Source organism: Bos taurus, chromosome X (assembly GCF_002263795.3).
Source record: "Bos taurus isolate L1 Dominette 01449 registration number 42190680 breed Hereford chromosome X, ARS-UCD2.0, whole genome shotgun sequence".
Classification (NCBI taxonomy): Eukaryota; Metazoa; Chordata; class Mammalia; order Artiodactyla; family Bovidae; genus Bos; species Bos taurus.
The window spans coordinates 118,743,383-118,762,265 of NC_037357.1; the positions used below are offsets into that span (position 1 = coordinate 118,743,383).

Here is an 18,883-nt window from a genome sequence, read left to right on the forward strand (position 1 = left end):
CACGGGTTTAGTTGCCCTGAAGCATGTGGAAACTTCCTGGATCAGTGATCAAGCCCATGTCCTCTGCACTGGCAGACAGATTCTTAACCACTGGACTACCAGGGAAGTCCATCTGTAAAGCTTTTTGTTTCTACATCAAATCTGAATGAGAGCCTTGTCACATAGAGTATTCTTGATGATAGATTCTTCTTCCTTGTCATCACTTTCAATATATTGGCCCACTCCCTTCTGGCCTGCAGAGTTTCTGCTGAGAAATCAGCTGATAACCTTATGGGAGTTCCTCTTTATGTTATTTGCTACTTTTCCCCACTTCACTCACTTCTTGCTTGCATCATTTTGGTGGAGATATCCAATGTGATTTTCACCTTTGCTCCTCTATAGGTAAGGTGTTTTGTTTTTGTTTTTTGGCCGTGTGCCATATGGAATCATAGTTTCCTGACCAGGGATTGAACAACTGACATGATATTGTGGATGAATATTTTTGTGGATGAATATATTACTGCTTGAATGAGACAGGGTTTAACATTGATTTTATTCCTCTTTTTTGTTACAGATGTTAAGTGCTATAGTATTTTGTTCATAGAAATATTTATGGAAATGGATGTTTAATATTGTAATGCCACTCAATCTTTGAATGCTTATTTGCCAGATATCACAAAAATAATTTACTACTTTCATCAAAATAATTTGAATGGCCTGTCAAGTGATAATTTGTTAAAATCTTTCAAATTTGTTGTTAGGCAGTGGATTATAAATTATGTGACCTACAAAAAGATTTGTTTCCAAGTTATTAGAATAATTTGCTTTGTCCCTTTCGAGGAAGTATAACACAAAGGCTATACCAAGACTGATCAATGACTCTTAATTATAATGCTTACTCTTTTACCTGAAAGCAACCTATTCAACCAGAAATACTCAAGAAGGGTTGGGGAAATAGAAATATTGGTAATTTCATTACACAGTGCCAATCCAATAAGTTTTTATAAAATGTATTTATCATTTGCTTGAAACTTAAAAAACACACTTTGGGGCTGCAGTTTTAGCAAATTTAGCAAATTTGCAGAAAACACCATCTAACCTAATTGGCAAAACCAGTCCTCACCGAAAACCTACTAAAATCCTAGAAATGCAGAAAAAGTCTTTTCAGTTTGAATATAGTAATATATTTCAAGAAGCCTTAGGAAAACCACTGAGAAATGTTATAGACTCTATTGTATAAAAAAGAATCAGTCAAGATTAAAATAATGTAAGTCTAATATAACAAGTTACAAAGAAGATACAAAGTTACACAAATAATATAATATCCTTAACTTATAGTAATATAGTATAATTTATATGCAAAATTATGATATTTATAAGAAGAGGAGTATGCTTTTTTTAAGGCATGTTATTCCTTCCCTGCGTTGGGAAGATCCCCTTGAGAAGGGACAGGCTACCCACTGCAGTATTCTGGCCTGGAGAATTCCATGGACTATATAGTCCATGGGGTCACAAAGAGTCGAACATGACTGAGTGACTTTCAGTTTCATTCCTTCTCTAAATATTGGTATATGGGTGTATCAAGCTCTGGTGTTTGGCTTTTGGGAATAATTAAGTAAAATCAGAAAATATAAAAATCAGAAATATAAAAATCAGAAATAACTTACCTTTTTTAGATATCTTGGTTATACTTTTCCTAAGTACTTGAGGATAGAGAAGGGCATATACTACCAAAAAGTAATTTGGCCTAGATATTTTATTTTTTGTTATGAAGAGCCAGGAAATAAAACACATTTAGAATATGAAATGGGAGAAAGATTCACTGTAAATGGAATAAATATGATGTGAGTTGATATAATAGATATTTGTCTTCCTTTAAAAATAGTATGTTTGAAATCTTGGGGGAAAGCATGTGAATATTTTATCCACATGTTCATTCCAGTGTACTTTGAAGCATTTGATAATTCCAGGAAAATATTCCAGTTGTATTTCTAAGCAGCAGCAGTATCAGCTTATACAGCTTTGACTTATTGAAGTGATTCTGAAGTGAGTAGCAGAAAAAATGCTTACTCGTTAACTACAAGAGAAAAGGCACTTCTAGGATTCAATATAAGCATTGAGAAGAGCTGGAAAAAAATGCTTACCCTTAACTACATGAAAAAGCAATCTTCAGCATTCAGTATTCTTACCAGTGCTCCTTTGCTTTGAATTCATGGGCCTTATCCCTTAAGATCTTTGCATCCTTTGATAATAGTCGGGAGAAGGAAGAGGCAAAGTTGTTAGGTAAAAAGTTACATCATTCCCCAGTCTACCATAGTTAGTTTCTAACATTCAGTTTCACCTATAACAGAAACATGTGCAAGAAAAAGACAGGAAGCTTTTATAGGTTCATGGTGCTTTGAGTAGTCACTAAATGAGCTTTCGGTTTGATTTGGCCTCAGGATTTAATTCCCTGCCATGCAGTGTAATAAGGTTTAAATGATGGCTTTCTTTTGTAGAGTAGAGTAAGGTTGATTCTGGATACAGGGCTTTCTCCAGCCCGTTAATTTTAGGAAAGGCTACTCTTAGAAGTTGTGGATCTGGAAATCAATTCCTTTCAAACTACCAGTGCTTGGATACCTCTTGAAAAGCCTTTGTGTATCTCTAGGGGTATGTGTACCCTAGTTTGAAGACTATCTTAAACTATCTATCCTGAGTTTGACAAAACAACTTAATGGCAGAAAATTCTATAGGGAGGAAAGTTAGGGAGTCCCTTAAAATAGATATTCTGGGACTTCCCTGGTGGTCCAATGGCTACGACTTGCACGGTCATTGCAGGGGGCCTGGGCTCAGTCCCTGGAACTAGATCCCACGTGCTGCAGCTAAGACCTGGTGTAGCCAAATAAATAAAAATATTAAGAAATAAAATAAAATGGTTGGTTGAAAGGCAAACTCTTCATATTATGTATGTAGTTACCAAAGAAAATGGTGACAGTGAATTGAAAGAACCTACTATATTAATTGTGGAGCCCCTTACACATGCAGGCAGGTTTGCTGTAGGAATTCCCTTGGGTAGAGCATGGGCTTTGCCCATGAAACCACTCTGATTGGGGCAAGTACACAGACACGAACAGGTGAAATACTTAGTATTTGGAAAAAATATTAACTATTGATTCAAAGACTAGATAGAAACTGTGATAATTGGTGGTACTACATTCTACTTCCCAACCTTAGGCACTAACAGATACCACAGACTGCCATGATTTTTGCACCATAATACCTGTGTTTTTAATTTTTAAGTACAGAGTCAGTGATAATTTGAAATTTTTTTATGCACGTTTTCCCTGTGGGCATTATTTTAGTGAATTGAAACTATCCAGTTATAAAACCTTTTCCCCCTCCATTATAATTTAAATCTCACACAATTTAAAAACCAAGATAAGAAATTAAAATTATTTTTTTGAAATTAAAAATTATATCAGAGAATTTTTCTCCTGGAAAAATTTTTGTAAAGGTGTGAGTTACCACATACTGACTTCTGCCTCCCAGGAGAGGGATAAAAAGCTAACAATAATAGAAATACTATACCCACTAGACATAACTATTACTCTATAAATGTAGGCTTATGCTCTATTGTATCTTGATTGAAATTAAATATTCCTCTAAGACTCCGTTTTGCCTGACTGGTGGGATATTCAGTCTTGGTCCTTGTTGGGATCTCTTCATTGCCCTGGAGTCAAACAAGATTGCAAGATGTTGACAGAAACAGGAGAGGAGCTTCCAGTCTCCAGCCCAGAGAGTTTTGCATTGCTCTCATCATCTGAACCCACAAAATTGCTTGGAAGGAGCAAATCCACTGTGCCTGTGGAGGGTGAGGCCCTGGCAGTTTGTGGCCAGGTGAACCCGAGTGTCCTCATCGCTCCTGGGGCTCTGCTGCTGGTGGGACCCTCTGACCTTGGACCTCTTCCTCTTTTGGAGGAATCTTCTATGTGTCTTCGTACAGAATTCCTCCCAAAGAGCTCTGGCTTTGGGAAAACAGCAGTCAGAAAGACAGGCTGTCCACTGGCAGCTTGAACCTCACAGTTACTGTGGGGGAGTTTGTACTGAGAAGCTGGGCACGTGCGTGGAGTGGGGGCAGGGAAAAGGCAGAGCCGAGAACACAAACAAATAGATGTCACCACAAATGGCTCTGGATCACTGCTACTATGAAAACATGGCAAACATTAGTGAGCATGCCTCTCTGCTCACACAGATGATCAAATTTAATTCTCCAAACTTTGCCATGTGTTAAAGACAGACAACTGAGGCTTAGAGAATTTGATTTTTATAATTTTTATTTATGATTATTTAAAACATTTATTTACTTATTTGGCTGCACTGGGTCTTTGTTGCAGCATGCAGGATCCTTAGTTGAGGCGTGTGAACTCTTAGTTGCTTCATGTGGGATTGTTAGTTGCAGCATGTGGGATCTAGTTCTCTGACCAGGGATCAGACCACCGGCCCCCTTCATCAGGAGTGCGGAGTCCTAGCCACTGGACTACCAGGCAAGTCTGAGGTTTAGAGAGTTTGAGTAACATACCCAGTAATAAGTAGCTGAGCTAGGATTCTAACCCAAGTTGGTTGGGCTCGAAAAATTCATCCCTTATGTTATATTTTCTCTCCTGCAGGGTATTAGTAATATTTTATTTTGAGCACAGTGGGCTGCCGGTATAGGTTAGCTCCAGTAGGAGCTCCCAGACAGCTCAGTGAATTCACCCCCGGAACGCCACTGCTCAGAGTTCTCCATCTGGTCGTCAGGCTGCATTTGCCAAGACTCGAGAACAACAGTGCCGCTTTGGGCGTAATTAATGTTTAGACAATAACTGGTCAGCGTTTTCAGCTGCTTCTTGAGGTCACTCCTGGGATATGAAAATAGGGCCCCGTGTTGGCATAAACAGGTTGTTTGTTTTCTTTGTGCTCTGTCAGGAGGCCATTATCTCAGTTGTCTCAAAGTGACACTGAATTGGTCAGGTGCAGGGTCAAAAGGAAGGGGAGGATATGGTTTGGCTTTGTTTTCTGTTGTTTAAAATAGAAAATTGATGGATCTGAAATCCATTCTTGCTTAATACAATTCTTGAGGCAGTCTTTTTAATCAATTCCTTTAGTCTTTTAAAAAGTAAAATCTTTTAAGAACATTTCAAAAGCCATAGATCAATTTTTAAATTGTACAGCTTGATCCATAAATAATTCCTATCTATGAAGTCAAAGCCCAATGCATTTGGTGAATGAATACATGACATGGTCATTATGGCCCTACTACACACCCACTCCCCGAGCTGGGTGGGATGGGTGATTCAGACATAGGCTGGGCTGTTTACTCCAGATGTTCATAATATGCTTCAGGGGCTTTCAAATGTTGTCTGCCTTGGAATCTTCCCTGAAGCTTGTTAAAAATAGTGCTGCCCGCACCCCGCCCCAGATCCACTGTCTTAATCCATTTGAGCTGCTATGACAAGATACCACAGACCAGGTAGCTCACAACAACAGAAATTCATTTCTCATCATTCTGAAGGCTGAAGAGTATAAAGTCCAGGCACTGACATGGTCTTCGGGCAAGGTCCCTCTTCCTGATTTAGAGCTGGATGGTTCTCAGTGTTTTCTTACATGGTGAAAGGGTTAGGGAGCTCTCTGGGGCCTCCTTTATAAGGTACTAATGCCATTCGTGACCTGAGCACCTCCCAAAGGCCTATCTCCTTAATATCATCATCTGGGAGTTAAGATTTCAACATATGAGTTTTGGGGAGGCACATTCAGACCATAGCACCCACTGAATCTAAACCTTGAGGAGTGGAGCTTGGGCATCTTTAAAAAGCTCCTTAGGTGATTCTAATAGTTAAGAGGTTTTTGAGCCTGCCACGTGGTTGATGGTATGTTGGTAATGTAAGACACTATAATGTTTTCTATGTTGTGTTGTGAGTATGTCTATTCATCATCACAGGAAGTATGTATACGAGATATATAGACACACACACGTGTATTGAGAGGCATACTAGTCTCTTATGTGCATGAATATTGGAACATACCTGCAAGGTAAACATACATCTATTATTTTAAATCCTAGTAAACATTTATCGAGCATCTATACATATCAGGCACTGTTAATGCATTCAACAAATAGTCAAGAGTCTCCTATGGGCCTTCAGAAAAGGAAACAGACAAAAGTCCCTGTCTTCAAGGAGCTAATATTTTAGTAGGGAAACACCAACAATAAACGAATAAGGCAATCATATAATGATGAATGCCATAGCAAGAAGTAAGGTGGGGAGGTGCGAGGCCTGCTGATGGTGGGAGCAGATCCCAAGTTAGAATACAGTGGCTGGGGAAGCCTTGAGGGAGGAGTGAGCCCTATGGCAATTTGGGGCACAGTTGGTCCAGGTTTGGGGAACAGGAAGTGCAGAGCCCTGATCTGAGTATGAGTATTTCTGGTGGCTTCAGGAAGTAGCCAAGGAGGCCAGGGGCTGGAACACAATAGGAGATGCAGTTAGAGAGGCAAGGAATGGCCGGAGGGGACTGTGGATCTGGTAGGGGCCTGTAGGCTGCCAGAGGAATTTGGTTTTGACTCTGAGGGAGATGGGAAGGGTTCGACTACTGAGGGTGATGTCATCTGATAGGTCTTGAATGGTGAATGGGTCGGGCAGGGAGCGGTGAAAGTGGTGAGGAGAACGTGGCTTCAGTGTGCTGTGAGGGAGCTGGCAGTTTTGCTGATGGTTTGGACACAGAGAGTGTGACGGCTGCAGCAGGAGGGTTTCCAAGGATGCTGAGTGCAGCTGTTGGCTGTACTTACTCTGTGGCCAGATTTGTTCCTGGATGTGGGTTATGACCTGGTTCCAAGAGAATTACTGTATTTTTGTTTTTTAAAACATCTTGTACACTTAAAATTTGTAAGGTTATTGCATGTACATTAGGCCTTAAAGAAAACAACCTGATCTTCAGGAGCGGTCAGGTTAGTTTGACTGGCTGCAGTAAGATGCTGATGGGGATGTTGATGACCCGGGCCTGTAGCCACAATGCCATTTCTTCCTGACATGTAGAAAAACTGCTTTGGCCAACAAAAATATATTCTGGATATGATAATGAAGAGTATTTATTGCTCACTTTATTTCAAAGCACTACTTTTTTTTAAGGACTTTATGATGTGGACTACTTTTTGAAAGTCTTTATTGAATTTGTTACAATATTGCTTCTATTTTATGTCTTGGTATTTTGGCTCCAAGACGTGAGATCTTCACTCCCTGACCAGGGATCAAACCTGCACCCCCTGCGTTGGAAGGTTTAGTCTTAACCACTGGGCCACCAGGAAAGTCCCTATTTCAAAGCTGCTGCTGCTGCTGCTAAGTCACTTCAGTCGTGTCCGACTCTGTGCGACCCCACAGAGGGCAGCCTACTAGGTTCCCCCATCCCTGGGATTCTCCAGGCAAGAACACTGGAGTGGGTTGCCATTTCCTTCTCCAATGCATGAAAGTGAAAAGGGAAAGTGAAGCTGCTCAGTCGTGTCCGACTCTTAGCAACCCCGTGGACTGCAGCCTACCAGGCTCCTCTGTCAATGGGATTTTCCAGGCAAGAGTACCGGAGTGGGGTGCCATTGCCTTCTCCGCTATTTCAAAGCACTTATATGCAAATCCTCAAAAAATCGTTTCTAAAGCTGATGGTGGAGGATAGTATCATGCCCATTTGAGGATTCAGGAGCTTGAGATCTAGTAAAGATGCAGTGTGGGAAGGGTGAATTCGGCTTGACCATATCTTCTATTTTGTGACTTTCTCCCCTTGATTGTGTAGTGACTGGACCACAATCCATGGAACAGAAGCATGTGTGTGTGCGTGTGTGTGCACATGTGCGTGTATGTGAATCACACTTGGGTTACTAAGCACAATGATATAGTTAAGGAATTAGAACTCATTGCTCCAGCGTTCAATAATTCAGGCCTCTTGGTCTCCTTGCCGTCTTTTCTCTGTTCATTTGGTCATTTTATTTCTGAATAGCAATTTTCACTGAAAGGTGGGATAAGGAAATAAAAAGATTTAAAAGTCACATTCAGGGGTGTGGAGAATAATTTTAATAAAAGCCACAGTGGAGAATGCATTTGTAAGCACTAAAATAAAATTCTCCATTGCCAATGAATTTTAGCTTGCCTCACTGATCCTTTGTTCCCATTAAAAAAAAAAAAAACAAAAAGAACAAAAATGAAGAGTTTGATTACGACACGCACCTAGAGAGGCTGAGTTCTTTGTCTAGCTGAGGAGTTAGTCTGTACTAGGATGGCTGTGGGCAGGGCCTGGGCCAGCAAACAGCATTTAATGCATTTACCTGCTTCAGTTTGCAGTGACGACCTCACTCACAAATTCAAGGGTTTCACCGTGATGAATGAAGCGGAGAGATACGAAGCTCTGAGACACTGTCGCTATGTGGATGAAGTCATTAGAGATGCTCCATGGACACTCACCCCAGAGTTTCTGGAAAAACACAAGGTACTTATTCCTCCACATTCTGTAAGTAACAGGATTAGAGTCATCTGTTTCAGCCGCTTATACCCAGAAAAATCCAGGGAGTCTTCCAGTTTAGGAAAGCGGTAACTCCAGGCACTGTCATGTGGTGTCACGTGACGCAGCGCCTGTCCTGTGCTCACGCCTGTGGACCGACAGCCACCTGCTTCCTCCCTGTGGGCTCTGGAGCTGGACCACTCGGGTCCATGTGTGGCTTCTATCCCTTCATAACTGTGGGACCTTGAGCAAGACACTGAACTCACCTAAGCTGTAAACTGCTGTTTTGAGGATCTAATGAGATCATGTTGTGAAACCCTTAGCACACTGGCTGGCCCAAAGCAAGAGGTCCAAAAACATCATCACCATTATCACCATTGTTATTGATGCTTATAGAGTCATAGGCATCATTTTTCATGGAGCAAATGACCACACATCTTATCCAGAGGGGCAGGGGTCAGGCTCTAAGGAAAAAACTTTCTATCTCTGATTGTGTGACCCTGAGACTCCTACTGATAGATTTTTATTAGTTGAAAACATGAGAAATCCTTTTGATCTGCATGAAATTATGTGCTTTGTATCTCCCTATAAGCCCCACATTAGGAGCTATTCTTTCCTTTTATAAGCAGTACAAAAAAATAAGACTAAGCTGTTCTAAGAGTTTTCTTTTCTATTTTTAAATTCACGATGCAGCAGAGAATAGAGAATGCTGATAAATGTGCATGGGTAATAGCCGAGGAGACAATTTCCCAGCAAGAATAAAAAGAAAAAGGAAAAAACTACAATATGATTTACTTCCAGCAATCACGAACACATTTTTACTAAGCATCTATTGTATCTTCAACTTCTGTGAAACGTTACCGGGCTGCTTGTGAAGGCTGCCGTTTATCGAGTGCTTGCCACGGACCCAGCCCAGTGCAAAGGGCTTTGCTCTTACAGGAATCACATTCAATCTCATGGCCACCCTGAGACATTGTTGTTGTTGCCATCCACTGGAGAGGGAAGGACAACTAAGCTTGAGTACTAAGAACAGAATTAATGGCAGTAACATTTGTTGAGTACTTGCTGTGTACCAGTTATTCTTTTTAGCACTTTTACATAATTGTAATATTTAATCCAGTGATTCTCAAGTGGGGGCAACTTTGCCCCAAGGGATATTTGACGATGGAAGCAACTAAAGGGGTGCTACTGGCATCCAGTGGGTAAAGCCAGGGGTGCTGCTAAGCCTCATACAATGTGCAAGATAGACTCTCCCCCTCCAGGAAAGAGTTATCTAGCTCAGCATGTCACTAGTACCAAGGCTGACAAATCCTGATTTAATCCTTACCACTTCCACAATGGCTCAGTGGTAAAGAATCTGTCTGCAATGCAGGAGACACAGGACACGCAGGTTTGATCCCTGGGTTGGGAAGATCCCCTGGAGGAAGAAATGGCAACCCACTCCAATATTCTTGCCTGGGAAATTCCATGGACAGAGGAGCCTGGCAGGCTACAGTCCATAGGGGCGCAAATAGTCTGACACAACTGAGCACACAGACCACTAAGTTGTGAGTTATGCAGCTAGTAAGTCATGAAGTAAGTGATGAAGCAGGAATCCATACCCAGGCGAATTAAACTGCTGCTTTACTTCTCAAGCTGGAGTGAAGCCTTTTAATAAAAGGCTTTGAAGTTTAGGCAAGGAGTTTTTTTGTTGTTTGTTTGGGTTTTGGCCATGTCACATGGTATGTGGGATCTTAGTTCCCCAACCAGGGATTGAACCTGTGTCCCTTGCATTGGAAACATGGGGTGTTAACCACTGGACTGCCAGGGAATTCCTCAGGCAAGCAGTTTTTACTTGATGTAGGAGGAAACAAGGAACTAGTGAAGATTAGCAGGTATGAGGATGACAAAAAGAACTCTGTTGAAGGAGGTCCCTCCACCATGTGACAGAGGGATGGCTGGAGAGGAAAGAGCCTGCGGTGAGGAAGGTCAGATACAAGTTGGTATTAATAATCCAGGTTATGGGGCCCTGGGCTTGGCATAAGCAGTGGAGAAGAACAGATAGGTATATGCACTCATGTGAGTACACACAGACGTACACACCCCAGCGGAACTTGTGACTTCTGTGCTATTGACGGTGAAGGAAGTAGAGAAAAATGGCTGATTCTAGGGTGTTTGGAGCCTAAGTAAACGAGAAAAGGGAGGCTCCATTGGAAGGGACACCAGTTTTAAGGATGAGTGAAGATTCCAGACAGGTTTTTAAAGTGACAGCAAGGGTGGCAAAAGAGAAAAGGATGATTTTGGGAAAATTGGGCAAGTTTTGTCATTTCAGCAGCTGCATGACCCAACTGAATTAGTAATACTTGCCCTACCTGCCTCACAAGGTGGTTGTATGAATCAAATGAGAAGAGACATGAATTCATTTCTACAATATAAAATATAACTTAAGTCAGGGACTGCCCTGGGGCTCCAGTATTTAGAACTCTGGCTTCCACTGCAGGGGGCATGGGTTCGATCCCTGGTTGGGGAAGTAGGATCCCACATGCTGTGTGGCTCAGCCAAAGAATAAAAAATATATATATTGCTTAAGTGTGAGGGAGGGCCTATTGCCATCAGTGAGATAGGAAATGAGGATTTTGGGTCCTCACAGTAGAGGTGATTAAAATCTGAAGGATGAATGAAATCTCTGAAGGAGAGATTTTAGAGGCAGAAGAATAGAAGGCCAAAAAAACCTACTGTTAGAGGTAAGAGAAGAAAGAGGGACCAGCAAAGGAGAGAAACCAATCTAGTCCCGTCAGTGCAGGCAGGTTTACTGTCTGAGCCACCAGGGAAGCCCAAGAATACTGGAGTGGGTAGCCTATCCCTTCTCCAGGGGATCTTCCCAACCCAGGGATCTAACCCAGGTCTCCCACACTGCAGGCAGAGTCTTTACTGTCTGAGCCACCAGGGGAGTCCAAGAATACTGGAGTGGGTAGCCTATCCAGGGGATCTTCCTGACCCAGGAATCAAACTGGAATCTCCTGCATTGTAGGCCAATTCTTTACCAGCTGAGCTACCAGGGAAGCCCTCATGCAAACAAAGACAGTTGGAAATACCTTCCAGTCCAGGATTCAAGTCTACCTTCAGTTTAGTTCAGTCGCTCAGTCGTGTCCGACTCTGCGACCCCATGAACTGCAGCACGCCAGGCCTCCCTGTCCATCACCAACTCTCAGAGTTTACCCAAACTCATGTCCATTGAGTCGGTGATGCCATCTAGCCATCTCATCCTCTGTCGTCCCCTTCTCCTCCTGCCTTCAATCTTTCCCAACATCAGTGTCTTTTCAAATGAGTCAGCTCTTCACATCAAGTGGCCAAAATATTGGAGTTTCCACTTCAACATCAGTCCTTCCAATGAACACCAGGACTGATCTCCTTTAGGATGGCCTGGTTGGATCTCCTTGCAGTCCAAGGGACTCTCAACAGTCTTCTCCAACACCACAGTTCAAGAGCATCAATTCTTCGGCACTCAGCTTTCTTTATAGTCCAACTCTCACATCCATACATGACTATTGGAAAAACCATAGCCTTGACAAGACGGACCTTTGTTGGCAAAGTAATGTCTCTGCTTTTTAATATGCTATCTACATTGGTCATAATTTTCCTTCCAAAGAATAAGTGTCTTTTAATTTCATGGCTGCAGTCACCATCTGCAGTGATTTTGGAGCCCCCCAAAATAAAGTCAGCCACTGTTTCCCCATCTATTTCCCATGAAGTGTTGGGACCTAAATTGCTTATTTAAAGTGCTTTATCATAGCTATTTTGTTTTTAAAAATATGTATTTTCATATCGCAGAAATGTACCCCCATCCCTGTGGTGATGTCACTCTTTTCTCTCTCTGACAGATTGACTTTGTGGCTCACGATGACATTCCGTACTCTTCCGCTGGCTCTGATGATATTTACAAGCATATAAAGGAAGCAGGTGAGGGGTCCTCCTGTGTTCACCTGTCTCCTGCAGCATGACACTGAGGTTTAGCAAGAGACGCCAGCCCTGGGTCTGTAGCACATGCTTACAAGGGATGGATTTTCAGATGTTTCCCAGAGAGCCTCTGCAAGTCTCTGTTGACATGTGCTAAGGCTCAGCTGTGGCTCAGACACCAGTTAGGTGTTTATGTAGAAATTAACCTGAGCACCAAAATACTTGACTTCCGGTTTGAGGCTCAGTTTTAGAGGATGTAAAATCACAGGACTCTTATTTGAATAATACTTGATTTACAATGTTGTGTTAGTTTCTGGTGTACAGCAAAGTGATTCAGCTATACATATATATGTATTCTTTTGTGTATTCTTTTCCATGATAGATTATTACAAGATATTGAATATAGTTCCTGTGCTCTACAGTAGGACCTTGCTGTTTATCTATTTTATATATAGTAGTGTGTATCTGCTAGGGCTTCCCAGCTGGTGCAACTGTTAAAGAAGCCACCTGACAAAGAGGAGACATAAAAGACATGGGTTCAATCCCTGGGTCAGGAAGATCCCCCAGAGAAGGAAATAGCAACAACCCACTTCAGTATTCTTGCCTGGAAAATTCCATGGACAGAGGAACCTGGTGGGCTAAAGTCCACGGGGTCACAAAGAGTCAGACACGACTGAGCAACTGAGCACACACGTTAATCCCAATCTCCTAATTTATCCCCTCCCCCAACCCTGTTGTTTGAAAGGCAATCATTTTCCTCATTAACCATGAAATTACTCTATGCTCCCAAGAAAGTTCCTTCCAGAAGAGGACAGATAACTGGCTAATTAATGATGTGGACTCCGTGTCTCCCTAGTCCAGTCCTACCATATGTCATCCTGTCACATGATAATATCCTCAGGCACCACATACAGAGGTAAAAAAATGGATATGTTTATCTGTGGAATCAGGGAAACGGCTTTCCTCCTGAAGCAGTTGACTCGTGTCCTGGAAGGCAGACCAGGTGCTGAGCTTTGGCAGTTGTGCCGTTTGTCACTAGGCCTTTCTCTTCGGGGCAGAGACTCTGGTTGGTCCCAGGGGCTTACTGGGGGGCTGGGAAGAGGGGAGTTTCCTTCCCTGTGGGCTCCCTAGGATTACTTCCTTTGTCCAGTGCTCGCCATGCGCCCGTGCTGCTCAGACTCCAAGGAAATGGCTGCTGGGGCATCAGAGCAGACCTGTGGTTTAGACCCTCAGCGGGGCCTCAGTGGTCCCTGGTACCATCTGCCTCCTCTGTGTCCCCTCCTGCCCTGATTTGCCCATACCTCCTTGTGCCCTTGCCTCTTCCCCCGCGTCCTGAGGAGAGGGCTGTGTTTTCTGTCCCAGGCTGGCCTCTTTACCCTCCCTTCTCTGGAGCATGTTTTCCTTCATTCTCCCTCCCTTTGTGATCCAGGGCGCTCACTCTCCGGTGGTTTCTCATCAGCTTACGAACACACGGAAGTCTGCAGAGACTAACCCCAGACCTTCCACCCGCCCTCCTCCTGCCTCTCCCTCCACTCACATCCTTGCTCAGTTTTCCTCTCAGGGGCAACTGTTGTTCCTCAGCCACGGGCACTGACTTTTGTCCCATCCTGGCTCAGTTCTCAGATGGCCCTTGGGCCACCCAGTCCAGTGGTCTCAGCTCAGTCCCTCCAGGCATAATGACCCTGCTGACCATGTTCTTTTCCTAGACACTCTTGTCTTCACTTCCATTTCCGGGACACTTCTGGGACCTTCCAATTTCCCGTTGCTCTCTGACCACTGCCGGGTTTTGTTGCTGGGTTTCTCTCCCTATCTCACCAGCCTTGCTCTGTGCTCTGCCTTCCACACACCCTACACTCCAGGCACACGGAGTCTGTCCTTTGTACTTTGTACATGGAGTCCGCTTTGTCCCTTTGCTCCAGTTGTCCTCTGAGCTTGGAACGCTCTTCCTCTGAGCTTCTTGGTCAGGGCCCCCTGAGGAGCCAGCCTGGACATGCCCTCTCTCCCTGGGGCATGATTCAACACACCCCGCGCCCTCCTCAGATGCAGATACTCATTGCATAGGGACCTCCTTTTCAACTCCCTTCTCTTGGCAGCCTGATTGTGGGTGTGTCCCTAGCTAGAGTGAAGTGCTGCAGGCCATGGCCATGTCTCATCCATCTTTGCACCCCCAGCACAGTCCCTGGTACATCTGTGGTGCTCCTTGAGTGCTGGCGGAACAAGAGAATGCTTTTATAGAGTACGATGAGGAGGGAGCCTATGATGGAAGCCTTTGTCTGCAGGGGCTCTTCCCAACACACGGGGAAAGGAGCCATTTACCTAGATAGCATTACCTAGATAATTGCACAACACACTTCTGTCTTGTGGAATTAATTGTTCTTATCATTTAGATGTAAGGGTGATATTTTGGCCTGAATGGTACTGTCCTTCGTATCCAGTTTGTTGGCTTTCTATTGATATTTTGACCTCTGAGTCCCTCACACACCTCTTTATTGAAGGAGATGCTCATGATATGCTAAATTACTCCAAACCATCTTTGCCTTACAGCCCAACAAAATCCCAGTGAAAGATGGAAGGAATCACTCTTTGACTTGTTTCAAAAATGACTAAGACCCAAGGACTTCCCTGGTAATCCAGTGGTTGGGACTCTGCGCTTCTACCGCAGGGGACATGGGTTCAATCCCTGGTCGGCGAACTAAGATTCCACATGCCATGGGGCACGGCCAAAAAACAAAAACAAAAACCCAAATGACTATGATCTGAATGAAAGATCTTTGAATTTATATCTAAAATTTGCATTTTTCTCGCTGTACTTTATAACAGGCAAGAACTCAAAATTTTTAACTGCTCTTTTGGTGAATGTATAATGGAAAGTAGTCTTGGCTATCCCCAGTGCTGGTCATTTTCCTGAGCTGAGGTTTTCCATCAGTGTCACAGGATTTCAAATCAAACCAGAAATCAAAATAGTCATTGCTGGGGTTTTTGAAATACCCAGCCCACCCAGAGTATATAGATTTGGGTTACATAAAAAGACAGCTGGGACAACTGAACTGAACAAATTCTATCTTCTTGGAGGGTCAGATGGTTTTCCTGACTCTAAATGTGGAGCTGTCCATGGTGGAGGGGGCAATACAGTCCATTACCTTGATTCCTAGCTTCTCCACCCATCTCCCTCCATCAGACCACCTTTCATAAGCCTATTGCGCCCTGAGAACCTTGGAGTGAAGAAGTGTTTGAGGAAGGCATGGGCTGGAACTGGTATTGTAGCTAAAGGTAGGTGCAGAAGTAGTGGGTCAGCCAAAAAGTTTGTTCGTGTTTTTCTGTACAATGTAACAGAGAAACTCCAACGAACTTTTGACTAACCCAATAGATTTTTAATGGCTTAGTTTAATTTCTGCTATTTTACTCTCTACCATTGGAGAAGGGAATGGCAACCCACTGCAGCCAACCATCTCATGTCATCCCCTTCTCCTCCTGCCTTCAATCTTTCCCAGCATCAGGGTCTTTTCTAAGGAGTCAGTTCTTCACATCAGGTGGCCAAAGTATTAGAGCTTCAGCTTCAGCATCAGTCCTTCCAATGAATATTCAGGGTTGATTTCCATTAGGATTGACTAGTTTGATCTCCTTGCAGTCCAAGGGACTCTCAAGAGTCTTCTCCAACACCACAGTTCAAAAGCATCAATTCTTCAGTGCTCAGCCTTCTTTACGGTCCAACTCTCACATCCATACATGACCACTGGAAAAACCATAGCTTTGACTATAAGGACCTTTGTTGGTAACCAAACTTAGGACCTCCTGTCTCCACAGATGACAGAAAAACCACTCTTGACTCTTGAAGTAATTCAGACTCCTCAAGATTTGCACTCAACTTTTGGCCTTCTCGTCCTGCTGTGATCTGAGTGTTGACTTGAGTGGGGTGAGGGTCTGGCTCTGCTGACCTTTTGTCGTGGGATTTTGTGACCTGCTCAGCCATCATCCCTGGCTAGCAGATCCCCAGCACTGCCCTCTGACTCTCGGCCGCCTGTTCCAACTGTTCGCAGCCACCTCCCTCTTTGGCCTGTCCTTGCCACAGCCTCAGCAGTGGGATTCACTTCCCCATACTGCAGTCAGGCTGGTCTTAGGTCCCGGCTCCCTTCAGTGTTCCTTGAGAGGGTCTCTGGCCACATCAGAATTGCCCTCTGCCATCTACTGGAGGGCCGTGGGGGGTGCCACATTAGGCCCTAAGGAATGCTCTCTCCAGGCCTCTGCATGTTGGCATGGGGTCTCTGTGGGGCCATTTCCTCCCAGAGTCCCTCGAGGTGAACAAGGCACTAGCCCCTCTACTCTGGGCTTTCTACGGGGGTCTCTTCCTTGCCTCTGCCCCTGGGGGTTGAACCCGCATCAGGGCGAGACACAGGCCCTGCTCATAGTCTCTTGCTCCTGCTCCTTACTTTCTGATCCCTCTCTGGGCATTTCCCTCAATCCCAGGAGGGACTTGTCTTCTTCCTGGAGGGCAGGAAATCGCCTCCATGTTAATTTCATGTCTTCCCCGCTCCAGGGCTTACAGTTAAACATTTTATACCCTGAGACCACTTAGCCTCTGATTCTCAATAATTAAAAGAACATTCCTGGGATTTAGAAAACCCTTTCTACAGTCCTCAAAGCCCCTCTCTTTCAAATGAAAGCCCTATCATTCATAATGATTCTTTTGGAAATGAGCTTTCAGAAAAGCCTGTTTTAAAGGTCAAAATCTGAAGACAGTCTCCTGTATTCTCCGCTATGTCTGCTTTCCCCTGAGGTGATGGAGGTCTCAGTGTCAGTGGGAAGAGGGCCTCAGGACAGACATCCTCCCCAACCTGGAAATGACCTTGGATAATACATCAGAAATTTGTTCTGCTACATATAATGTACTTAGTCTCCTTGACACTGTTTCTGTTGGCTCGAATCATTCTGGGGCCTGCTGTGGAAGCTCCATGGTACCCTGAGCAGGTCTGTACTGTTCCCTTAGAGAGGGCTCCCTAAGGTCTTGGGTGGCCCTGGCCTTCAGCAGCTTGAAGCCAGGTTTTGGTTCCTGGCCAGAGACTGAGGTCCAGAGATTAAGGTGGAGTCTTGGCAGTGAGAGCACCAGGTCTTAGCCACTAGACCAGCGGTCAGTGACAAGGCCTTGGCCCTTCAGTTTTGCAGAAAAGAATTCCCACAAAGACTGAAAGTAGTGAAACAAGTCAAGTGTTTATCAGGAGAAAGAGTACAGTACGTGTGGATAGACACACAGGTGGACCTAGGGAGAGCCATGCCCTTGTGGTGGTTTGAATCAATTTTATGGGGCATTTCTTCTGGATTTCCTTTGGCCAGTCATCTCGATCTGTCTGGTTCTGAGTCCATATTTGGTGTGTCTCAGGATCCTCCCGTGTGCACATGTGCATCACTCAGCCAAGATGGATTCCACTGAAGAGGCCTACGGGAAGTTGACATCATTCCCCTCTTGCTCCAAGGAGCTTTTGAGTTGGGATAGGAGCTTTTGAGTTGGGGAAGGTTTCCTTGACTTGGAGAATGAGAAATACATGGTCTCCTTATCTGTTATCTCTGGAGAAGGAAATGGCAATCCACTCCAGCACTCTTGCACTCTTGCCTGTAGCCTGATAGGCTACAGTCCATGGGGTCACAAAGAGTCGGACACGACTGAGCAACTTCACTTTCACTTCACTATCTGTTATCTGGGCAGGGCCCAGCTTCTTCTCTTGATTGTCCTGCTATGGATATTTTGGAGTTTCTGTCCATAGGGAACAAACTCCAGTTGCTCACCCTGGCGGAGCAGGGATCTCTACCTCCCACCTCACCTTGGTGTTCAGGAGCATTGGGTAAGAACAGGAGGCTGACGTTCTCAAACACCAATCTTGTTTGTAAGGAGTTCCAAGAAAGGAAACCCCATAGACTTCAGACTTGGCAGGATGCTAATGGGGGAGAAACTGGCTGATGTGTCAGTAACACAACTGTGGGTTATGGCATGAGGTGACTATTACTTTTTAAGTCTTCGTAAGATCTGAGCTGTGAGCAAGCTGCTCTTTGCCTGAAGTTGCTGTGAGAGCCTGGTACAGACCAGTGCCTGTCAAGGGTACATGTGCCTGCAGATCCTGCAGGGTCTTGTGGACATGCAGCCTTGGGTTCAGGAGCTCTGCTTGGACCTAAGGTCCCCATTTATAAAGAGCTCCCAGGTTGTTAGCTAATGCAAGTTCCTAAACCTGACTTCGGAGAAGGCAATGGCACCCCACTCCAGTACTCTTGCCTGGAAAATCCCATGGATGGAGGAGCCTGGTGGGCCGCAGTCCATGGGGTCTCTAAGAGTCAGACACAACTGAGTGACTTCACTTTCACTTTTCACTTTCATGCATTGGAGAAGGAAATGGCAACCCACTCCAGTGTTCTTGCCTGGAGAATCCCAGGGACAGGGGAGCCTCGTGGGCTGCCGTCTATGGGGTCGCACAGAGTCGGACACGAC

At 44.3% G+C, this 18,883-nt stretch overlaps 1 protein-coding gene and 1 non-coding gene across 4 annotated transcripts in view; one reads left to right on the top strand and one right to left on the bottom strand.

Annotated features, from left to right (window-relative positions):
* The window catches only part of PCYT1B (phosphate cytidylyltransferase 1B, choline), a 146,826-nt gene that overhangs the window by 93,609 nt on the left and 34,334 nt on the right, over positions 1–18,883 (top strand). For all 3 annotated transcript variants that reach the window (XM_005228354.5, NM_001193051.1, XM_005228355.5), the window contains exons 4-5: positions 8,312–8,463; positions 12,336–12,414. In XM_005228354.5, coding sequence (XP_005228411.1) covers positions 8,312–8,463; positions 12,336–12,414 — 231 coding nt within the window. The remainder of the gene's footprint in view (positions 1–8,311; positions 8,464–12,335; positions 12,415–18,883) is intronic.
* MIR2285BF-2 (microRNA mir-2285bf-2) lies at positions 15,707–15,763 on the bottom strand. The gene has a single exon (NR_162278.1). It is a non-coding gene; the product is annotated as a microRNA mir-2285bf-2 (primary transcript).